This window comes from Macrobrachium nipponense, chromosome 5, assembly GCF_015104395.2.
Source record: "Macrobrachium nipponense isolate FS-2020 chromosome 5, ASM1510439v2, whole genome shotgun sequence".
In the NCBI taxonomy this organism is placed as follows: domain Eukaryota; kingdom Metazoa; phylum Arthropoda; class Malacostraca; order Decapoda; family Palaemonidae; genus Macrobrachium; species Macrobrachium nipponense.
The window spans coordinates 22203942-22230656 of record NC_061107.1 but is presented as its reverse complement, the minus strand read 5'-3'; the positions used below and the strand labels follow the sequence as shown (position 1 = coordinate 22230656).

Sequence of the window (26715 nt, the reverse complement as noted above, 5' to 3'; positions counted from 1 at the left end):
TTTCTGTATATTCATCTTTGGTTACGCTGCATCTGTACATAGCTCATGTTACTTGATTAAAATCTGCACAACACATCCTGCATAATATGTCTATTATAACAAAAACTGCATGATTAAAGCAAATCATCTCCAAACACCGTCCTCATCTTATATAACTTATGTATCTCTAGCCATAGAAAAAAAGGTATTTACAAATAATGCAATGTTGGCGGGATATGGTACAAATATATGGTTATGTGGGAGGTAGAAAATGCTGCACTTTTCTGGGAGGGAGGGAATTCAACTAATCTATATAAGTGTCTGTTTGCCTGACCGGTTTATTTTGGGGGTTGTCGATCTACTGATGACTTTGACTTTTCTATTGTCCACGAATGAGTTTCTTTTTCGGCATTTGTCTCCTAGCAAAATACTACAAAAATCCCCCTCTCTCTTCCTCATTTTCAGTTAGGATCCCCCTTTATCATTATATGTCCTACAATATCACACATCAATATACAATATATTCTAAAATATATCTTTACCTATTTCCATGCCGTTTCGTATCATAACATGTAACCCACGGTTTGGTTCGCTGGAAGAATATGACATGCTTCACTAAATAGTGTCTGAAATCTGTAGCTAAGAAACAATGCATTTCATTGCACCTTCATACCTGCAATGTAGCAAACGCTGCAGCACTTCCGGTCTGACTCCTTTTTCTAAGTCCACTTGCCGTTAATGTAATGCTTCTAAGTTCATAATGTGCTGCATGGTGTGGCAGAATAACTTCAGATTTTCTTCAGAGCAATCAAGGTAAATTGCTCAATTAATGCTAATAAATAAACTAATAGACAGATAAATAATCAAGTAAATAAATAAAGAAAACAGAGAGAACATAACCTCGACATCATAGCTCCGGAACCCATAACTCTGAGTGCGGTGAGGTACCAGGAGACTATCTGTTTTATTCAAAGCAAGTGTGTCATCACTTCATCTAGATACAGTTAACAAAAAATACATCTGGTGTCATTTCTAGGATATATCTATGAAAGCACTGCATACTGGTATCAATACGCCAAAAGTTTTAAAGCTCTAAACTAGAAGGATTATAATATATCTATAAGTATGGAACCTTTGACACCATCCTTAATTGTTGGATTTCTACAAGAAAGATTAATTTTTCATAAACTTAGAAGACTTCATTTGGCACCACCCTGTAAACTTGTGGTTCACTGACTCATGCCTAGATCTGACTTGTTTCATGAATAGGTCTCCACTGTAGTAAAACCTAATGGCTGCTAAGACTCTATTTCTTGTTGATAAAACAGGAAAACATTTGAAAGAGATTATCATAAATGCCACCAAAAACTGATGTGAGGAACACGGCTCTAATGAAATGCAGCCGCCACAACTGTCTAAAGACTGAAGTGAAGAGGTTGGATTCACTTCTAACATTATATTTCCTTTTCACTGATATCTTGTGAAAAGTGAGTCCTATGAATATACGTAAACTGTCCGTTTTATTAGGTTTTGACATCTGTCTTTTCAAGTGTATGTATACAGTAGATAAGCAGGCACTTACAATACCCTGAACATTATATTATTAATGAAACAAAAATCCAAATGAAAAATATACCTTATCCATTAATCCGCAAAATACACTTTGAGCAAGTAAACTTTAGGAACAATACTTTCAAAAGCTACCACTCATTGTGAAACGACCTACAGTAATATTGATTTTTCTACTGATCACTGTTGCCTAATATTAGCTCAAGACGCCTCGTAAACTACACTGTAGTATCTGTGAACCCAGCGGATATTCTGCAAGCGGCACTAGGGAATATTCCGTTGCACTGTGGATTTCAGATATTAAAAAGAAATGGTCTTTGCTATTATCACAAATGTATATTTAGTGAAAATAAAAAAAAAATAAAAAGAATTTTACTATCTTGACGCTGAGGTGATGCTAAATATAAAAATGATTGTCTGGTCAAGAAGTATCTACAAGTATTTTTATCGGCTTTTTTTTCCATGAGGTCAGTATATACACATACAGTCGATCTACTCGCGCGCCTCCTACTAAATACCGTATGTATCTAAAATGAGTCGTAGCGGCCTGGAAATAGGCAAAGAAATTCTTAATGTTATCGTTATCTGAGACACAATAGCTCTTAAGAAAGGCAAGATAAGAGATTAAAAAAAGTCTTATTAGATTTTCCAAACCTTAAAAACAGGACGAGATAAGGGTGATTATGTTGAAAGAGATTAAGAACACCATTTGGGAAAAGATTCTTTTGGACACAATGATTATAAGCATTCGGGTTTCAGGATGAGGTATCAAGTGCAAAACATGATGCGAATTACATAGTACGTGATGGCAGAGACTAAGAAATGCATTGCTTTGAAGTCTCCGTGTATGAATGATGTCAACTTTCAGTCAATCTCTCGCATTTTCTCTCTGTCTTTCTCTCGTTTGCAAGTCCGCAAACTCTGGTTTATTTAGTTGTACATGCACAACACCCATGTTTAACACTTCTTTTTACCTTTTATACAGTCACGGAAATATATATATATATGTACAATGTCTCAAATCAGGACATGAGGATTAGAGTAGGACACAAGCTTATGAATGCAGAGTACAAGACAGTATTTTCATTGTTTATCCAAAGACGTCATTTACAAATGTCTGGTTTTATTTACTTTTATTTTCAAAATTATTTACGAATAAGGTTTTAGTTTTAAACGCAGTAACGCTAGTCACTATTCATATGTAAAAATCTTTTTAAAGTAGTATTGCCTATTTAAAAAAGTACAAATGACTGGCACTGTCTCCTTGGTTCAAATTCCTTATCAAGCCGGAAACGGTGTTATGCTCGGCTTCCGTTAAGCTCACTTTTGTATGTCTGACATCCGACTTAAATCAAATGGCTGTAGCATTTTCTTGGCATTCACAGGATAAACATTTGTTCGTATTCATCTTATCTTATTCTAATACAAAGCACACATACCAAATCAAGCAAATGCAAAATGAAATACAAAACAGCAACACAAAGACAAATTCGTAGATTGCAAAGGGTTTGGATTTTGACACTGCGTTGGAAAGCTAGTTATTTTTTTTTCTTATTTTTAATAGGACATCCTCCTGTAGAAATACGCAAGGACATCATGGAGGTGTCCCATTTACGACGAGCTTAGGGTCTCGAAGACGAAGACCGCTTCTTAGATAGATCCTCCGGTTAGCACTGCGACTGCAAACAGAAGCTTTAGAATTTTATGATCGCCTCTTGCTTCCTTCGGTTCTTCCTTTTATTACGTTTTTTTTTTTTAACTAACAGAAGTCCTATCCTTGAACAAAAGGTGACTCGGACTTTATCATCGTTCTAAGGAGAGACGAAGCTTCAACTACACCAACAGCTTTGTGGGAGGGAAGAGGTGTTGCCAAAAGGGAAACGGAAATCAGCACTTTCTATCTAGGAATTATTTACATCTCAGTGTTTCATAACAGGTGTTCGTGATGTCTGAGCCCCAGAAAAAAAAAGAAAAATAAATAATCACCATTATAGATTTTTTTGTCTCATGAGTTTTTTTTTTTTTTTTTTTTTAATTTTCAACTACGTTTTTAATTTATCTATGAATACAACAGGATTTTCAATATTATATGAATATTTATAGGCGTAAATTATTCTATTGCAGCTGCCCGCTTTCTCCGAACTGTAAGAAACTGCAACCAGTGTACAGTAAAATATGAAACGAAAACTTTAAAAAAGGAACTTCAATACTTGGTAATCATTTGTCTAATATTATTCAAATGTTTTCAAACATCAACTCCAGTTAAATTATATCTTCACACAAAATCAATCTGGCACAAAATGAGCGACTAAATAACAGTTGAATTGCATTTATGTCTACAGGATCAGCTCTACTGAAAGGAAATTAAGCTATGAACAACAACACACTGTTTAGATATATGCTTAAGTATATGTTGTGCAACCATATACATAAGCATATTCATGTATGTGTGGGTATAAATACATGTTATTCATATGTCTGCGTGCGCATATACACACATACATATATGATGAAAAAATTTCGTAGAAAATCTGAATCTGTTAACTCTTGTTCCTTCCGTTGAATACCGTAACCGACCAAAAGTATAGTTAATTTGTTAGTATTCTGATTCTATGAACTACGATAATAAATGCAAAATATCGCTATTTATCTATCGTGTGTTTCATCATGCGTTGATATACTGCATTTTCTTCTAGCAAGATCAAATCATGAAGTTTAGGCTTCATTTCGGTCCACTGAAGTCAGTCAGGAGACAAATTAGGTTATGACGTTCCTCTCAGTTGATACGAAATTGTTCGTCATCTTTTCTGTATCTTTTCTTTTTTTTTTTCTCTCTCTCATTCTAAATCTATCTTTCCCCTAAATTGTACTCTCGCAAATATTTACTTCTACAGTATCTGATAGAACTCTGTTAATAGAATTTGAATTTATAAAACAAGTGACTTCACCATCGTAACAATACAACATAGACTATGTAATTCTCTCTTCTTATGGTAGTAAACCTTTTCGTATCCAAAAATAACGACTACAAAATTACCTCCAGGTTCATCACTACTTGTTAGAAGATCATATACCATTAAACTAGCTGTACCTCTAGCAGTTGTTGCCCTCTGAATGTCTTTATTTTTTCCATTATAAATAAATGTTGAAATGTTATTGGGTCATCGACAGACTTGGTTTTCCGCCAGAAGAAGTATGCTACGAGTATTCATTTGATCAATACAGAGAAGTAAATTGTCTGGACGACCGAGGAATGGCGTGGAAATGTGATGAGCGTTTTTCCATCGTCAGATTTTGTTTGTGGAAAGAATTTCGAAGGAAATCACAAGGCCCAATGGAGTTCACCTTCTTGATTTGATACTCATGTGCTAATTTGCTTTGATTAGGGTCATGTAAATTCACTTACATTATATACACATATATATGCATATATATATGTATATATATATGGTAAGTATATATAACGTACACATATTTACTTATATGATATAAATTAGCATGAAGATCATTATATCTTGCAAGATGTTAGTTTTAAGGGTATAAACAAGATTCAACGATTTCCCTTACAATAAAAACATGTGGAATTTTCCACAGAATTTGAGATCACTGCTTTAAACTTTATATACGGCACATGTGTAGGAATGCGCATTGCTACACACACACACATACATAAATACCAATAAATGAATGTACTACCGTATATATTTATATATATATACATATACGTAATATGATCATATGCAATACCTATTGAATTATTCCTAAATTTAAAATCTGGATCATCCCAACGTACTGATATTATCTTCTTCACTAACTTCCTGTATCGTTTTCAAACTGCCCTCCCTCTCTAACTCCCTCCTGCCCTACGTGACGACATCGGAGGGCTCGTCCACAATCACTGGGGTCACCACCTTCTCCACCCGCGGGGAGTGCAGCTCCCGAGACATGTGCGGGCTCTCTAGCCGTGGCGAGTGCAACTCCCTCGGCATGTGGGGCGACTCGAGTCGGGGGGAGTGGAGCTCGCGAGAGACGTGCTGGCGGTGTTCGTGCGGTGCGTGCAGCGAGGCCGAGTGGGAGCGGACGTGCGGGTGGTCGTAAGCTTGGTGGTCGTGGTGCTGGTATTGGTGGGGGCGGTCGTGGCGGAAGGAATGGCGGTGGCGCGGCGTGTAGCGGGCGTTGCGGGCGCTGGCCGGGAGGGAATACTGCTTGCTGAGGGCGCCCCGGGACGAGGACATCGATCTCGAGGGGGACAAGCTAAGGGCAGATAAGTTCCCTCGTTAGTGGGGCAAATTGCTTTCGAGCGATAGGTAGAAGAGACAAAGGCACTGACAAATAGACACGCAGACAAGCAGTCAACTAAGAGGAAAAAATCACAGACATATTTCATAATACGAGAGAAATCTCACTGATGGAATTCATCACACACTTACTACTTAACATGACTCCATTGAGAATGAAGTGTTCACAACTCTCTTAATTATATACATGGGACTCCTTACCTCATGGAATGGTCATACAACATGAACTAATCTAAGAAAAAATACAGATACGGGCTTAGGTATGTCTAGGATTCAGTGTCACTGTATATTTTGGGTAACAAAGTAACAATGTTGCATTTAAAGAAGTAGGTTCTCTGGGTTTGCTAAATCTAATACTCTGCGGACGTTTCTTTGTTTTCATGAGAGCGTCTCTGGATGTAACAGTGGCTAAGAGAGAGAGAGAGAGAGAGAGAGAGAGAGAGAGATCTGTACACCATTAGAGCATTAGAGGACTGAAATATTAAAAGATCCTAATCGTTTCCAAACTGCTTTATAGATACAAAAGCGACAAGAGAAAAAAAAACGTACGCAGGTTTATAAACGGCATCTTGGACCCCATGACTGTAAAGAAACGATCACAAGGTTACTTCAGTTTATGTAAGCAATATGCAACATCTGCGGGTCATATAAGAACCTGTTTTTACTGCTCACAAAGCATAGGTAATTACCCAAGCACAATAACAATGGGGAACTTTAGAGTAAAGATAAAAAAAAAAAAAAAAAGACTGAAAGCTGCAAAGTACCCGATTTCAATCGATGCTCCGTCTTCACAAAGTTCCAATAATTCCACCTGGACCGTTAACGTGCGCAGCATCTATCACTGATACAATCAGTGACCTTTGGTAAAGATTGATCAATTTTTTTGTATGAATCAGTTACAACGGCAAGAAAGATCTGCAGCTGGATTTTTTTTTTTTTTTTTTTTTTTTTTGTCACATGATTGCTGTTATTTTTTTGACGTGCTATTTTCATCATTTTAAATCGAGAGTTCCATTATTTGGGCATGACCCTCAAGAAACGTTTGACATTCTAATTTAAAAAAATAAAAAAAGCACTTCGGTGTCAAGAATAAAAGTTCGGAAACCTTTGGCTGACCCAGCTTTAAATTTAGCCTGTTATAAATATGTCTAAATATTGAACGCCTCATGAACAAAACACTTCCTTAACAGAGTTTTCATAAGTGATCCCTACGTATATACGATACAACTCTACTCAGGGATTTCGACAAACGGCTAGATCTATTGTGATCCACGCTAAAAAGGGTCTAGATCAACAGCGAACCTAACGACTGTCATATCTGAGCTACTAAGAACATACAACACTAATAGAGACAACTACTTTTACAAGACATGACGCAATGACTTTGGTGTAGGTGCTCTAAACACGAGGAGCTACTACTCTGAATAGTATTAGAGCTGTTTGCCAATAAATATCGAAATTTGTGAGCCGTCTAGTGAGGCAAGAATTATCAATGCTTACACTTGATTTTCATCCTGGTATATCACAAAGTTATCTGAAATTGTTCATGTAGAGGATTATGGTTTCTGTACATAAATTACCAACTGATACTGTTTTAGGGGAAAAAATAGCGGCACATATTGGAAAATGGTAATAAACATTAACTTTGCCAAAGGATAAATTCCTATCACCCCTTTAGGATATTACATAAGCTAGTCTGGCTTCCTCCCGCTTCGTATTATTCCTTTCAGCAATATTTCACTTATTTAAGAGCACCTGCTACATAAAGAGGCCTTTTTTCTATAAAGGAAAAATCTTCACCGGAGACTTTGCTTCAATATACCAACCAATAATAAAGCAGCATTTAACTTCACACTTTCGTGTTTTAATATAAATGGTCCGCCTTAGAGGAATTATTTGAACTTTCCATCATATAAGTGGCTCACAAGTCTGCTATAAAACAAGAAATGGCTCTGATTTTCAAACAGAACGGTCAGGTATTTAGAATCAACGCATTCAACTCCTTCCCTAGAAGACTACTGCCTTTTTGAAGTAAAAATTTCTTATTTCAGGCCAATGAATGGTAATATGCTATTTAATCTTGAAACTAAACCAATTGACCCACTAGGATAGTTGAAAACTCCTATTTACAAAATGCAAAAAGTTTATAATATATATATATAGATATATATATATTATATTATAATATATATAATATATTATAAATAATATCTATATATTAATAATATATATATATATATATATATATATATATATATATATATATATATATATTATATATAATATTATTAAAATAAAATAAAATTTATAGTGTACAAACTATCTCATACATGATCTACACTGTTCGAAAAAATATTATTAAAATACATGTTTGAGTTTGAGTCTTTGAATGAGATAGTTCCGAGCTCAGTTAGTGATGACATAACACATATGGAATGTTTGTTAACAATTTTTACTAGGCCCGAACAAAATGAATGTCCAATAAGCAAGCCATAAATTCAAGAGTACCTGAGCGTGGGAGGACACTCACATAAATATTTTACCAATCCTTTATAATATAACCTCTCCTTTAGCCTGCATAGAGTAAAGATAAGAAGTGATTGCAAGTTCAAAATGCATACATTTCCGAACAAGACGGGGACAGAAAAATCTGGCAGCGAGACAGAAGCCTCAAGAAAAGCCGAGCTGTTGAAGGAAATGCTGCTGTAACAGAGCCTTCGTAAAAATAAATAAATAAATAATATAATAAGAAATAAAGCTTGAACAATAAACCGTCAGCTAACGAAAAATCTCCTTCGTGGTCTTTTAACGAGGATGATCTGGTACACGGCATAAACTCACCAGTCGATCTGGTTTTTGATGAAGCTTCACTATTCAGTGCATACCTGAGATCAATCTACTTGGCTAAACAAAAGCAATGTATCTATGCTAGTAAAAAAAAAGTTGCTGGAAGTAATGAAGTAAGTAGACTTATGCAAATCAGAAAACTGACCCAGGTAAGAAGGTGGTTTTCCTCAAACAGTTCCATCAGGTCTAAAGCTAATCACATTGTCATGTATAACATTGCATATCTAAATAAAAATAAATCTATAGGAGTATTTACTAGACACTGATGTTCGAATTAACACATAAGCATTGCCAAAATGGGACGAACGGCACAGAGTACAATGAGTAAGGTCAATCGAGTGAAATTTTTCGTCATTTCACTCGCATTCTATCTATGGGATATAAAGAACACTATAATGTTTTTACGTAATGGTTCATGATAATGCACCAAAGCAAGTACAGGGAACAGAATGTATTCCACTTGCCATGCTGGTGATAAACTAGGACTGCAGTAGTCTGGTGTGAGTGATTCGCCCCTCCGTATACTGAAACAGGAAACCAATTTAACATTGCAGCCTTTCTCATGGCAGTCTTTCTTATGAACACATACTGAACATGGACTTTGGTTCGACCATTCTTTGCGTACATTTTGCTTCAATCAGTTCTACCTTAGCTCTAACTATTTAGTCACACACAATTAATATGTCTAGGAAATATGCCCGCACATGAAGGTATTTATGCAAATCATTATTGCGCTTCATGTTGTCACAGCAATATGTTTATTAGTCCTTACCTATACTTTCATAGGCAATGATTATTAGTTCTTACCAGTTGTTATAAACCTATGAAGATGAATATCAAACCGTACCCACTGGTCCACAGTTCTTTACTGGAATGTACTGGAATGTACTGGAATGTATCGTCTCAAGTTTCTCCAAAAGTGGTCGAGGTTTTTCATCTGCATTTCAGCAATTATCCCAAGAGTTCAGCTTGCATTAAGGTCCTTAATTTTTTGTCTTTTTTGAAAGACATCTTTCATAAGCTAAAAATAATTAATAATTTCTAACATGATTATCCTGACTGAATGAAGAGATATACACTTGACAAACGAGTAAGATGGTATTTCATTAATGAAGAATGCTCTAATTAAAATGAATACTATTGCAATTGATAAATAAGGCTTTGGAGTCTGGGAGGAAAGAGTAAGACATGGCAGTAGACACTAGAGTCTTACAGATGATGCAATAAAATCCAATCACAATATTTCTGCCATATTTCTTCTAAACAAATAACAATTAAGTTATTAATCTGAAACGTTAAAATACTTTAGGTAAAACTCAAAACAGACACAATTATATTACGACCATTTCCGTAAAAATTCACACAATGGCATTCCCTTTAATTAACTACTAAAAAACTGCCATGTGGATAATAATTAATGTAACTGTCACCAGAGGAAAGTGATGGCTGAAGCATAACTTTTTTTTTTTTTAACTTTTATAAAGCAAATGTCATATTGAAACAATCATTAATCAACAATATATTTGAAGAAAAGAGTGAAAATTCTTCAACGCCATTACATTTGCTTCAATTACATCAATAAAGAGCCCGCTGGGAGCTCTTGAACTCCCTCTCTTAACATAGAGGACACTGAACCACTCATTTCTTATATTCACTTAAGCATTATGACTTTGCTTTAAACACTTATGATGCAACATTAACCCAGCGCTTTCTAGTTAGCTAGCACCTCTAGGTATCTAATCCACCTTAGTTGTAAAAAAAACTAGTTGCAATATAGACTACCAACTTTCCCGACTCGAATTTCCGAACGTTTTGTCGATCTGTACATCAGTATTTTACGTACAGTACAAAATCATCAAAGGTAACAAATATATGCTATCTTTTACTTTGAATAATTACGCTTACGAGAAATAGCGATACCGTGAAATTATATTTTTTCTGGTAACATCTTTTGCTCGGCAAATTTGCTTTACAAACAGCCAGTAAAAGAAAGTATGATGCAATTAGAAATTTAAAAGGCTTTTTGTTTTTTCTTTGGCCTCGATGGATGTCAAGTCTCTAGCTATTTCTATCAAGGCATGAAGAGCATTTAACTGCGTTTTCTATAGAGAGAGAGAGAGAGAGAGAGAGAGAGAGAGAGAGAGAGAGAGAGAGAGAGAGAGAGAGAGAGAGAGTAAATTTAACGGATATTCCCAAATAATAAACAGTAACTTATATTTCACTATTACTCACAGTAGGTTATATACTCGACATATTATGCCAATAAGGTGACTATTAAAGAGATATTAGAGTATCCTGTGTCGCTTATTTTTTTAAATTTTATATTCATTAATCCATCGCTAATTGCTTACGTCCATCCCACTGACCCTTACTGCAATAAAAAGAAAATTACAAGCAGCGTTTTCAGTGTACTCATAACATTGTACTGTACTACATAAATCTGCAAATGATAAAGTTGGTCTTTGTCATGGGAGAAAAATATTGAGATTTAACGAAATATCGCCAACTTCAGTAAAGTACTTGACATACAACATATATATTTCCACAAGGTCAAAAAATTCGGAGGTCAAATAAGAAGTTCAAAGGAGGCAAGACCGTATAAAATGTATTTTATGCCCAGAAGCGTAACATTTTTTCGCTAATCCGGATACGATTGCTGGCCCTGTCTCCGCTACAATATTCAGAATTTCCATTACTTAAACATCAGAATAACTGTAACCAGGAAAAATAGCGGTTATTATGTGAACAACTCAAAGAAATAAAAGCAAGAGGAAAGAGGCACCTTATGTAGCTGGAAAATGACAAATATTCCAGAAGAATTACAACAGAAACAGAGAAAAGAGAGCAGTACTAGTCACTGTAAGATAGAAAAGTAGTATCCTATTCAAAGACAGAAAAATATGCAAAGAATTGCATAGACTCTTAAGCAGTAAAAGCTTTTGTCTAGAGGCTGTGGAATGAATGAACGTGAGAAGAATTAATATGAGGGCTCAACCATTATTGTATCAAGTACAGGCCGCCAGAATCTCTTTTCTTTTCCACGCCATCAATGTCAGTAAACTCAAATCTAAAAAAGCAGTGTACAGAAGTCATTAATGTAAAGTTTTCCAGGTACGGCCTGCTCAAGGAACGAGAGCTCCTGCCAGTAAAAAGGTGGCTTAATTCTAAAACAATACCGAAGAACAATGTGTGAAGCTCTACTGGACTTGTAAATAACAAACAATAATATTCTCCTTTTTATATGCTGCCAGATATATTCCAATGAAAATAAGGGTAAAAGATTGTGGAGAAGATATGTTATGTATGCTATGTTTTAATTTTTAAAAAATGCTGTGTGTTTCACATTAGGATCTCATCGTAGGTCTAAGTCATACCTTAATAGTATTTGTTCAAAAGGGTATTTCCACTGCAAATCTTGACCTTGGAAACATTATTTGATAACCCTAACATTTACATAAAATAAGAGCAGCATAAGATTCCTTAGTTTCAAGACACCTTCAATATTGTGTAAACTGTACAAGCTTTTAAAATCGAACTCGGTTACAGCAAGGAATGAGGCAGTTAGACTTTCTAATATAAGGAGGACAACTAGGCTTCTCGAAAAACAGGCAAGGTAAGTTTTTAAAGACATAAAAACGAAACCAAAGACCCCAAATAGTCTAGAAGCGAAATGGAGGAAGGACTCATTCTCACGTTCATCATTTCCACAGAATATTTATCAAAATGCAAAGCCTGGCACTCGACACAATTAAGGATGCAGCTTTTAAGGCGAGGAATTTATGTTGGAAATGATTACCTAAAATAACTTGTTGGGAGATAAAGTTAACACAATCTTCACACGAATGTTTTTTTAGACACAAGAGAGATTGTCTTCTTATGGAAACTCTGGATGCGACTGCTAAAAATGGGTGGTAAACTGCAATGACAAAGATAAAGCGAATGGTCCTGACTGTAATAAGTAAAATGAGAACGCTGAAATATTGTGTGTCCCAGATCTCCCTTGAAAGTGTTTGTCCACCATTTTCACTGCACGAGGAAAAACCACGTACAAGGTGGAATCTCATAACAGCAGGAATCGAACACGCCATCAATGTCAGTAAACTCAAATCTAAAAAAGCAGTGTACAGAAGTCATTCATGTAACGTTCTGCTACATTCAGTTGCTTTTTTTTTTTTTTTTGAGAAAATGTGAACAGTATAAGACAGCTACTACCAACAAAGTAAAACTGTTATACCCGATAGTAACAACTTTGACTTTTCATGTCTTGAAACTTTTAGTTGCCATTTAATTAAACTAACTTGATATTCCTTAACAATAGTAAGCACGATGGATAAAAATGTCATTAGGTATAGAACACTCACTGATTGTTTTGTCGTAAATTATACCAGAGAATAAACACGACGACTATTCCATAAATTTTTAACAATAATTCACAGGAATACACCGAAGATAGACACAAACATAGTCATCCACGACTCTTACGTGTCGTCAGTTTACAAGATAAACAAACGAATAAAAATCGAATTGTGTTATTTTGGTTATTGTAGACAAAAGACTGAATGTTATTTCAGTGAAAATAGATTATACACAAAACGACAACGACGTTACTAATCATAAACAACAACAAAGATTAGATACTAATTCCCACTTCATTTATAGAACAATTAGTTTTGGCACTATACCAAAAAAAAATTAGAACTAAAGAAGTGACAAAGAACAACATACAACAGAAAACAGAAAATGCATAAACCCTTGAAAAAACTTTACCGTTGCATTAGAGCAAGAAGTTCTTTTTAATATAAATGAAAAGAATTTCATCCATATACCGTTCTATCATTCCAATATACTTCTCTAACTTCATATACATAGATTTATATATAGTACATTTTACCGTATTTATGCTTATGTCTGAACTATTGATATATAAATGTATGTATATACACATAAGTATGTTTTCGTTTTTAAGATTAATAAGGCGAGTGGATTGAAAGTTATAAAAAATTTCGAAGAAAGCACGACAATCTAAAAGGACATACATGCTAAAAACATGGCAAGATTTATAAGGAAAAAAAGTGAGACCATTAGAATGAACTTTTTAAGAGTTAAACCATCAGTGCACTAGATGAGCAATGCTGAATTACACATTCCCTTTATTGAAAAATGTTAAAATCCGTGTTTATCTTGTCAATTGTTAGTTACATAAAACAAGTCACCTTTAGCGAGCAGTGTTTAATCATTCAGAACTCACCAAGTGAATTAGGCACGAAATTTATTCTTTCCTAGGGATAAATTACTCTTTAACCTTATGTCTACTGTGTTTAAATTATTTTAACGGCCACTAATTATTCATTCAAACTTCGGAGAGAAAGATATACGTTTACACAAGATTTTTAAAGACGACCATCTTTTGAACGACGAGCAAGAGTGCCAAGGATACGATATCTCAACTTACAGCCTACGACACAGTGCCACCCAAAACTGCCTTTGGCTCAGCAATGTCTTTAGTCTTTGGTGCTAGTTGTGAATAGAACAAGACGATGCATTAGTGCCGTAAACCTTTACTAAGAGAAGGGGTTGGTTACAGTATAATAATTGTGTTTCTAAATATATCGGATATTCACTGACAAAAAGAAAAAAAAATGCTATATTGCTGTTATTTGCTGCATCATAATCTTGCTAAGGTAAATACTGTGTGAATAACCTTTCAAGTAAGTCCACCTGAAGAGTAAATATAATGGTAATATCTATCTAAAGATTTGGTTAAAACATTGACAACATTTCTTAAATCTACAAATTATATTACCAAATAATTCATAATACTTGTAGTGATCTACCAATTGTCCATCATAAAGTAATATACAATTTTAACTTACCTCACTGAAAGAAAAATTTGCATTTGTTAACAAAACACATAACAGTACACCAAAATATACTTGATAAACAGAAAATAAGTTAAATATAAGTTTATTTGAGACAATTTCAAGCAAACAAATCGAGCAACAAAATTGTTTAATGCTATTAGATTCTTGTCGAAAAAAGTTTAGGAGGAAGGGTAATAGTAATGTTCACAATTTATAAAGGCACAGATAAAATGACAAATTTGCAATAAACATGAGATCAATGAAATGTTATAAATATTTGATGTCTACCTTATCCAGTTGAAAGATATTATTTTATAAAGATAAAAAGGTAAAAGCTGAGATTATGTGTTACAGAAGCAATGATTAAATATAATATTAAAGTCCACAAAGAAGTCATGATCATGGTCTTTAGAGCAAAGAAACTTTGTGTCGTTTGGTCAAAGTTTTTGCTTATTTATTCACACATCAGTTATCCTATAATCAGAGAAATTACAGATGTAATTTTGTAGGCAGAGATCATACAAGGGTAAAAAGTGTAGATAAGATGCAGTAATAAACAAATCAAAATCAAACCAAATAATCCCTTCCTGCACCTTCGATGCAAACAGCAAGGGCTTAGTTATTTAAGAGTAATTGATTAAAGATGATTTAATCTAAGACACTAGTTGGCCATCTAACACCATGGCACCTGCAACATAAAACTAAAATATAAATATAACAGTTAGGGATGCGAGCTGCAAAATATCTCTTTTTCCAGAGATATTCCAATTTCATTGTATAAATGAAGATGGTCAAATTTCGTTTGTTATCCTAACGTAGCCAAATAATCAAGTTACAATTCAGTCAACTTCACCACACTTTTAACACTGTGACTTTGTTTACTTGGAAACGAAATTTGACCACATGATTATCTTTCCTTCACAGACAGAATGCCGAAGAAATGTTCTATATCTATGTTAGATTCATCAAAATCTCGAAGACATCTGAAAACTGTTCACGAAGGGGGGACTATACAATCACACAGGTAACATCTGGAAGGGTAAAGCGACTTGAAAGACATGACTGTAAAAATAAAGCTTCGAGGTCATGTGCTCGGATGACCTTTTAACATGAAGGCTGTTCTGTGACCTCTGTTCCTCTGAAGTGTAGGTCTAGACCAGTGTTTCTCAAACAGTGGGCTATCCAGGTAAAATTCTCAGGGACAGTGACATGAGTATACATGGAGCCTAACTTCAGTTGACAATCTATATCTGCTGTAATCAATTGTTCTTTGACCATTAACTAAAATATAAACTTACTGACATGTGAGTCAAACAACATAATTTCAATTAAGGTGAAATGTACCACAGTCAAAATACGAATTTATATTTCCCAGTCAGCCTCAATTTGGTAAAGGTGTTGTAAAGTTAATTTCATTCTGATAACACTTGAGTATATTGGCTGGAAAAAACTTTTCTCTAGGAATTACAAAGCTCGCCCGGATGGTCTGCGAAGGAATATGGTATGTCTGTTCAATGGGGGAAAGACGTAAGGTCTCTGTGGCATTAGTGACCTTCTGTGCAGACGAAGACATGCGCATGAACTATGCAAACAAACACAGATTCACAGAAAAGTTAAAATGTTCGTATCAGCATCGTCTTCCCCATCAACTCAAGCTTCCCGACATATTCAAGGATTCAGCACGAACCTTCAAGTAGGGGTTTTTATCGAGATAAACAGTCTTTCTTCTTTTACTTCATATTTAGCCAAGGACTGGAAGCATACATGATAAAACATTAAAGATCTAGCTACTTTGTCAAGCTTCTTTGATCACAATAATGACTAATTTTTCCATGTCATCCAGTGAATCTGAAATATAATGCCCGCTGCATATACAAAACAATACACGAACACAATCACGCACAAACAAATAAGGTACTTACTAACATTAACACACGCCCATGCACTAACATATGACGCACAAACCTACATAACTAACCGCTTACTTTTAATAAATTTCCTTCAAATTTTATTCTATTGTTATTAATGCCTAATACTTGCAAAGAACTGACAAAGAACTGAACAGATGTACGAAATTAGTCGAGTCATATACTACAGGTCATCTTTGTTTCATACTCGTACATACACGAAGAACACGAACATGAATACCGACATCAACACACAAACACACAGACAAACAGAAACACACAGAAGTATACTGATTTACGTTTCTAATCTACCTTCTACCTCTAATTGTTTGTTCTTTATATATATATATATATATATATATATATATATATATATTATATAATATATATATATATATAGTAATATATAATAGACTTTCGTTCATAAAACATTAGCCAAAATGATTTACTAGTGAAAGATGTTCCGGATGAGAGAGAGAGAGAGAGAGAGAGAGAGAGAGAGAGAGAGAGAGAGAGAGAGAGAATGTTTCTTATGAGTCAGTTATTACCCTAACGATTAGATGTTACTTTCCAAATTTGCTGATTCTGTAATTAGACATGATGGGGTTGAGGAATAATTTGCACATACGAATGTAATTATGGTACAAAAAACATCCTTAACAAATGGTATAAAAAACAGAGTACAAAAATACAGATACTCAAAAATTCAAAATTGAAAAAACTGGAAAAAATCAAAAATAAAATGTAAAAAGCTAATTTTCCTATCTTTTTATTGATACACGCCTATGCATATTTTCATGTGTGTATACTTGTGTATATGTATGCGCATTCATACGCCAAAATGTTTGTAAGTAATACATACACAACACAAATGTATACACTGACAATTTTACACGCATACAAGTGTATATCACTAATATGGTGGTGAATTCGTTTAAACCCGAATGTATTTAGAACAATTTGTTGAAAAATCACTTTAGAGCAAAATCAAAAAGGCCCAGGGACTCATAACGGTGAATAAATAAAAAATTGTTCTTCTGTAACTTTTTAAAAATATATTTGATTCGCTTTTAGCAAAACTGTATTATTCATGAGGAACATTTCACCACAAAGACTTATATAATTCCTGCCTTTACTTAGTGCTAGTCGTCTTAAATTAGTGGCTTTAAAACGAAGGTATTTACATAATACAACAAAATTAACCAAATAATTCATAAGCCACAATTCACATTTAGTCTGAAAGTAAGGTCTGACCTTAAAAACGTAACGTATATACTTATTAAAAGCCTTTACTTTCAATTTACATCGTTGCTGAATGATTAATTCTAATGTGAAAAACAATTATATTAAAAATGCTTATGATATTGAAACCAATTACACAGTCTTCGTTCGACGTGCAACCTACATGTATGAAAGAACAATTATCGAGCTTTGCAATGACCATGTACTAGTAATAGTGAGCAACAAGATTTTTTGGGAACATTGACGCCTAAACTGAAGAAATGCTTAGCAATATAACTCTGAGAATAAGTTCTTGTTATTTTATGTTGTATACCTGTGTAATAATTAATGAGCTGGATCAATCCAAAATTTATTTTTGGTGGACAGATATGTCAAGTTAATTGTCATTCTAATTTTCTAATTAACAGATTATTTTTACACTTAATGCAATGACTGAAAGACCCTCTTATGCAGAGGTTCTCTGGTAAACCCAGCTGACAAACATTGGTCTGGACTGTAAATTTCTTCTTTCTCTCCTATTGTAAATATGATATTTTTAGAAACCCTTGTAAACTCCCATACACACAAAAAACTTAATAGTAGATTGGCATCCCCGAACTTATTTCTGTCCTGAGGGTCACAGGGGGTTTGACATTGAAAGGTTAAAGAGTATTATAAATCTGATATTAAAGTACTATCATAAAAGAATTCTTACTCTGGTGAACGATACCTTCTATTATGGTCCCCATGGTACTCAGTCCGACAACTTTGAGATCTAGAGACGCTTGACCTGTAACTCAAGAAAAATTAATTGTACAGATGAATAAATTAAAAACAACAACGAAGAACTTATAATTTCACTAAAATATTATAGCACAGAACTTAACCAAAAACCACCAACAGTAACGTTTCACGCAAAAAGGAATCACAAACTAAATTTTAATCTATGGATCACTTACCGAGCCTCACTCTACTCATCCCTTGTAAAATAACGTCTTAATAATTAATTATATATGAATGACTGATCAATGAAGACACCAAGAGTATTTTCGAGTTCAACTGACTTTGTAAAGACTACTGAAACTACCATTAATGACAGCCCCATCAAGACATAAGAAATCTAAAATTCTTTTGCATTAAGAATGTTATACTGACGAACATTATTCAGTGCCTTTGAGTGATGAAAACAGAAATGCAGGGACGAGCAGAAGTGATCTAACCTGACTCGGGTTTGAAACAATAATAACAAAATAAATATATCCTTAAAAATAAATGCAAATGTACGAGGATAAATAAACAAAAGCAAAGCAACGTTTGACACAAAACAGGGACATTTACTTTCCATAGAGGATCCGAGAAAACACAATCAAATAAAGACGGGACAAAGATTATTCCACAACAAAAGACGCTTTACTCACAGTGCATATTAACATGAAGCCTTCGCATGGCAGTGGTAGTTATGTAAAGGGAGGATAGAAAATACCTTGGGTAACGAGGTGGCGATGATGGAATACGGATGTACCTGTTATCTGGACTTTCAAGTTATTAAGGGTTTTGTGTAATTGTTTGGTTTATTATGAAATGTCATATTAATTTCATTCAACTAAACTACAGCTCTAAGTAATCAGGTTTAAATTCTAATACATTTTGCTTTAATAGATTGCATGTAAAACTTTGTTGTATCACTTCTAACTGCTCCATCTCTGCAACTGGATTACTGCATCGCTCCAAGAACTGGGAAAATATAAGTGAATAACTGGTGCTTCACGTAGATGGAGTTAACATAAAAATGAATGACAACCCCTAATTGGTATTATTCTTCATTCATACTATGGAATACTTATGCCTTGTTAGTCATAATCTTCCCACATTCTTTCAGAATTCTACACCTGTATAACATCTCTCCTTTCCCAAGTATACCATCCACTTCCTTATGACTTGATAAAGCCTGAGAGCATCTATATATATCATAGTTTTTAAAAGGTTAACTCTTTTAACCTGTGATGCCAAAGAACCAAGGGGCTTCATAGGCTCAGATTATTATATTGGATGAGCGTAGTACGTTGAAACAGTTATGTGTGAAATAATGCCCCGGCTGCGAGAAAATGAGTAACTGTACCCTTACTTCCACTATTTTGCCAGGGTTGCGTGACTTGCTAATTTTTTAAGTACACGTCATTCCCACTCTCTGTACATGCTCTATGTTTGATATTAAGATACAAAAATCAATATTTATCTTTTGGAAAGGCTGATCTTTTTTATCATTAACTGGTGTAGAATTTACATATTTACCTAAGTTCCATAATAATTACTCATTTTTACAGTAGTGTGTGGGAAGTCATTGGATATCTTATAGAATTTATATTTTTACGAAAAGGTTATTCTTTCCATTAGCATTTCAGTTTACATGTGTATAAGTTGTTTACCTTTATGTAATAGAATTTTATGAAGATAAATAAATATGAAAGAACCATTATAAAACGTCGGTTATATATATATATATATAATATATATATATATATATATATATATATATATATATATATATATATATATATATATATATATATATATATATATACATATAAAATATAAATTATGTTTGTATGGTGTTTTTACGTTGCATGGAACCAGTGGTTATTCAGCAACGGGACCAACGGCTTTACGTGACTTCCGAACCACGTCGAGAGTGAACTTCTATCACCAGAAATACACATCTCTCACTCCTCAATGGAATGGCCGAGAATCGAACCCGCGAACACCGAGGTGAGAAGCAAACACCAAACTAACCACGCCACTGAGGCGCTATATATATATATATATATATATATATATATATATATATATATATATATATATATATATATATATATATAAATTATGGGAGCAAAGTTTATAAAATAACCAAAAACAGATCGACATAAAAAGCCAAATAATACGTATTTACTAACTGATATTGCCACTAACCTCTGAAAGCAAGTGAACTCGACGTTACCGTCTAATTATCAAAGCTCGCTATTGTACTCAAAACTAAACCTGATATTAGTGGAGTTAGCAATTAAATTTTTCTTTATATAAAGAACAGAAAAGTTACTAGACAAAAAATAAGAAAAAGGGCCTAAAATAAACAATAACACGAGATTCCCCATCTGATATTATTAATTCGACTCAGTAATATCTAGTAGTTGTCACATCTAAACGTGGTATGTAATGGGGGCAGCTGGTAACGTACCAGACAACATAATATAAGTTTGCAAACACGGCAGCTATTAATTTACACGCACAACGAGGTACGTACTGGTTACCGAGTATAAAATCTGGTATAAAAATGAGGCGGATGGATACAGCATCCCCAAATGAGGCAGATCAGAATTGTACTTTTGGACGTTAGCTGAAACGGTTTTATCAGTGAATTGACATTAGAATTATTCGCATAACTGTGGATCGATTCTTTATGGTCCCAGTAACACGTCATTTCTTCGAACATTCTTATAAACTCCTTCCCATCGTGGCATTTTGTCAAAAGGTTTAGCCCAGTCCTCACAATATTTTTTTCTTTGACTCTTCTGTTTCATCATCCATGTTTATTGTACTTGCGAATATTGTTTCTTGGTTCGGTCACAGACCAAATAAATCTAGGGAACGGTGGTACTGAAAGAATATTCTCAAGAAATCTGGAAGCAATGCATTTGCAATGAATGGAACTACGGCGCCAGAAATTAGTAATAGGACCTGGATGAAGAAATCTAATGGCATTCGAATTTTTTTTCGGGCAATTCAAGGTGCAAATCAGTAGCTGTAGACTGAAGAACATTTTAAGCACGGTAGAACAAGATAAGACAAACACTGCTTCAGCAACTATTCCTATAGCTCTTTGCCACTGCAATTCTGCAACTGCATCTGTGAATATGGTTCCTTAAATATGTACTTACTAACTGCCCTAATTGCAGAACTCACATGGTAGCTAGTAGTCCTCCTATAAAATATATATGAAAAACACAATGGTGAGTATCCATATTCGGCTAAAAATAAGCAAAGCCTTCAACCTTTCACGTGCCATTCTTCATTTTAAGGAACGAATCAGTTGTCACATGAAAAGACTTTCTACAATTGATTTCACGTCTTTTGCCCTCTATCAGCATTATCGTGTTGTTTAAGCTATTGGGCTTTCTTACGAGCTCTACGGCTATGAAAGTTTTATGGATGCTATTAATCAAAGAACTGCAATAGCATGTTTTGTGATGTGTGTGCATATCTGTCCTTTATTCCTATGCCAAATGAACAGCTCCATGTGAATCTATTATACTAGACAAATGGTTAAAAAGATAAAAAAGAAAAAGAAAAGACCATAACTGAACATTCTCCTCCCTACTAACTTGCTTTCATAAATTACCTGTGAGAGATAATTCAAGTATTCGTGAGTTGATTCTCTTGCATACAGACGTTACAGTTTTTCACCTGTATCCTTTCCTCAACTGAACTAAATATAAATATAAGTCATGTCTTTAGTTTTGCCTCTTCCTTTGTGATATGATTTATGTGAACCAGCCTACAAGCGCTTAATACACGAGTTCAACTTAATCATTTTCCTTCAAAGGAAAATGAACATGAAAGAAAACGGTTTTGAATCTATAACTATAATATAATAGTTTGCACTATTTTCTTTATCATAACCTTGGTAAATTACCTAACGTTCTTTGCTACATCATCACTAATAAGGCCATTATCACAAAAATGTTTTATGGAGGCGAGTGTAGAATGACGGGAACAAGTTTCGCCGACAGAAACAAACTTAGAATGCCATGTCCTGTCCTAACCACACCTTACCTTCTGACTTACTTTAGGCGCCGTGCCATGGGCGGGGAGCCTCGCCCATCATGGACCCCCCAAATAACACTGAACACAGGAAAAGACCTAATCTTGACCTTCTGCAAATTACTTGAATTATGTTAAATCATACATATGTTAGGCATTCCTTGTGCCACTGTATAGTGTTCAAAAGGATAGGGAGCTCTGAGCTTTGTCCAGTTAACAAATACATGTGCTACTATAATGGCAAAGGAATACCTAAAAGTAATGGATATAAGTGAGAAAGAAACTTGTCATCAGTGTCAGTTGCATTTACTTCACGCCTTCCCAAATAAAGGCTATTTACTTTTACTGTTCTTGTTTCCCGAAGAGTGCTTTTGGCACATCCTTAATTTTACCATTTGTTTTTCACCTTTACAAACACTTTCGTTTCCCCTCCTCTGCTAGATAGATTTCGTAGAAAAAGGCGACCACCACCCAACGAGTTCTTGTTTGACCAAAGGGAATTTCTCTTCGTTAGCATTGTCTTACTGCCTCTGTAGTGAAATCGTGGTTACAGCTCTTATATTGACGTGAAAAATCTGACGAGTCTCGTCACATTTACGTATTGTTGTCAATGTTTATTGGAAAATAAGGAATCCAAGCAAGTTGAGGAACCACTAGCATTCATCTTGAGGGTAAGCTGCATGGTCGTAAAGGACTTTTTAAGTTTCTTTGCAGACAATCTTAATCTTACAGATATAGACGCTGAAGGCGCCAGCTGCCATGTCCAACAAATCATTCACGTTAAATGACATAAAAGTAGCGTTTGGGGGAAAAACTACCGACGCTGCTTGGGACCTAGACTTTACTATTCGTTTTCTCACGGAAATCATAGGTCCCAGAAATCTTCCGAAGGATAAATGAAAGGAAGTATTGCCTGCATAGCGTGAGCGTAGGATTGATGATATGCTGTCGTCTTTTTCGTTCAGCTTTCCATCGTTTATCCACTTATCCTATCACTATATATATATATATATATATATATATATATATATATATATATATATATATTATATATATCTATATATATCTATATATATATATATATAGATATATATATATATATATATATATAGATATATATATATAGATACATATATATATATGATATATATATATATAGATATATATATTCTATATTTATAGATAGATGATAGATATATATATATATATATATATATATATATATATATATATATATATATATATCTATATATAGATATATATATAGATATATATATAATTATGATATCTATATCTTTTTATATATATATATGATAGATATATCTAGATATATATATATATTAGATAATAGATATATGATATATATATTCAATCAGATGAGAGCATTAAAAAGGGTCCAGGAATCCACCAAACATTGTGAAGAATATTTTATTAGGAACGTTTCATACTACTTCAGAGTACATCTTCAGCCTGTAATTATAAATTGTGACAATTTAATTAACGGTAAAATAAACACATTAAGACTAAAACATTAAGATAATAAGTTTAATTAAAAACCTTAGAGAACATTTAAAACAAGCAATAGACTAAAACTTTAAGAAATATGTAATTAAAATTTATAGAAACATTTAAAACAAATAATGACGAGGACAAGTACCCTAAGTGAAAGTAGAGAAGGGAATGATGTTTTAGTCTTAATGTGTTATTTTACCGTTAATTAAATTGTCACAATTTATAATTACAGGCTGAAGATGTACTCTGAAGTAGTATGAAACGTTCCTAATAAAATATTCTTCACAATGTTTGGTGGATTCCTGGACCCATTTCTCTATATATATATCTATATCTATATATAAATATAGATATATATATAGATAGGGGTATATATATATATATATATATTATATATATATATGTATGTATGTATATATATATATATATATATATATATATATATATATATATCTATATATATATATATATATATATATATATATATATAGATATATATATATATTATATATAGATATATATAGATATATATATATATATATATATATATATATATATATATATAGTATATAGATAGATAGATAGATACAATGAGAGGAATTCATAGTAAGCTCATGCTCAATTTTTGCACGTTTATTTATATTACTTTACTGTATCGGGGCTACTTTTGACATGCCATTTTTTTGGAGGCCTGATGTTTAAGCACTATGTTTTTAATTTCATTACAAGTTCATTCCCGCATTATGATCGACTGTATCTATATAGCATTTTCGCTATAATTTTGTCCTAGATAATTTCAATCAGAAGTTGTCATCTCGCTTTTGAAGATAAAAGTACTCTATTCTGATTGTGCGTTTAGTCTGGATCGCCTCATTCATTCTGCCTTATTAAAAGTAAATTTGTTACTTTTATAACATTTGTTAGTCTGAACTAGAGAATGTGTTATGGAATCCGTGAATTATCATCCATATATAATTTCTGCCCCCTACCCAATGGCAGCGAATAAACAGTCTCATATATATATATATATATATTATATATATATATATATATATATATATATATATATATATATATATATATATATATATGACTGTTTATTCGCTGCCATTGAGTAGGGTATATATATATATATATATATATATATATATATATATATATATATATATATATATATATATATACAGGATTTAACTCGAGTTTATGCTTATATTATGGGAAATGAAAGGAAAAGTAATTTTGAGCAGAAAATGTTCTACGCGAGTAAGTTGGTGCACGGGATATCAGAGTAGTCAAGTATATTTGAGCGGTGACATTGAAAAAAAAACGTATGCATCATTAAAACCCTCTCCTTCCCTGTCCTGATCAGTGGTATTTATTGGGCACCAAAAAAAGAAAAAGAAAAGTATTCCTAATGAATTTCCCCTCCAACAAGGTAGGCCTATTCATTAGATGCTCATCAAAGATTCAAAATGTATTTTTAAAAATCTCTCCCTCTCCATCAAAAGTATTCATCAGACACTAGTTACAGGCCTAGGCTAGTTATGACTCCTGATACTAGTCCTCCTGAATCTATTCTTATAAAATTTGCATTTTGCTCCAGGAATGTTAAGAAAATGCTGGATAATTTTGATAGCTGGGGTGGAGAAGATCCTGATGGTTTCTTCCCTTTGTTTTTTTTCTAAAGTTTCTTGATGGGCTGTCTCTCATTATTAGTAGATCCGATAGAATTTTATGTTGATGTAGTATCTTTGCAGATGAGCCAAGAATAGTAATACAGTGTCTGTTCCAAAGAGTGGAATATCTGCAGATTGCAGTAAGTACAGACCAATCTCTAATCTCCCTGTGCTCTCCAAAATTGCCGAAAAACGTATTTTTAAGCCACCATATAAGCATGTAGTATTCAAAGGATTGTTAGTTGATAGCCAATATGCATATTAGAAGCATTTAGATACCCGAGATGCACTTTTAGACTTGACATGCCATTCGCGAGAACCTTGAGTAATTCAAATAGATTTCACTGCTGCTTATGATTTAGTAAATCACTAGGCACTTTTTTTTTATAAACTTTAGAATCATACAGTGAATGGATATGTTTTAGGATTACTTCAAAATTTCCTAGATAAGTAGCAGCAAGCTGCAGTGGACTTTTGTTAACCAAGACCTTTTGTGTTTGGAGTTCCACAGGGTAGTGTTCTTGGTCCACTATTATTTTTAACATCTACAAGTGATGAGGTACAATATTGTTCTGGATGCCGATGATGCAACACTTGTGGGTGTAGTAAAGTCCACTTAAGAGAAATGAAGCTGCCCTCAGCCTCACGGGACATGAATCAGATCAAGGAATGGTGTAGTCAGTGGGATACGAGTCTGAACTCCAGTTAAATGGAAACTATTGATTAGCCGATCACTTAGATTTTCCACCTCATCCTACCCTTCAGGTTGATGTAATTTTGCTTAATGAGACTGAAGGTTTAACTATTCAGGGTGTACCTTTTGACTCACATCTTACTTTTGAGAAACATCTAATGAAAGTTTCAGTAAATGAGGCATGAAAGTTAGGTACTGTTCTGAAGGCCTCATATATTTACAACAGTGATAAAATCAATGCAACCTGTATTAGGGGTCTATGCTTCCTTTACTAGAATACTGTTTTCTGGTGTAGACGTCCGCTTCTACCAGAGATTTATCTCTTTTAGATAGAGT

At 33.8% G+C, this 26715-nt stretch overlaps 1 protein-coding gene across 15 annotated transcripts in view; it reads right to left on the bottom strand.

Moving 5' to 3' along the window:
• Window positions 1-3560: 3560 nt before the first annotated feature.
• The window catches only part of LOC135215250 (uncharacterized), a 654605-nt gene continuing 631450 nt past the window's right edge, over window positions 3561-26715 (bottom strand). For 8 of the 15 annotated variants that reach the window (XM_064249770.1, XM_064249778.1, XM_064249769.1 and 5 more), the window contains 3 exons: window positions 18398-18472; window positions 9158-9217; window positions 3561-5802 (listed from right to left, as the gene is read on the bottom strand). In XM_064249770.1, coding sequence (XP_064105840.1) covers window positions 5412-5802; window positions 9158-9217; window positions 18398-18472 — 526 coding nt within the window. In that variant the 3' untranslated portion in view covers window positions 3561-5411. Of the gene's footprint in view, window positions 5803-6395; window positions 6429-9157; window positions 9218-18397; window positions 18473-26715 lie in introns of all 15 variants that reach the window. The other 7 variants (XM_064249781.1, XM_064249783.1, XM_064249772.1 and 4 more) reach the window with 6 other exon arrangements.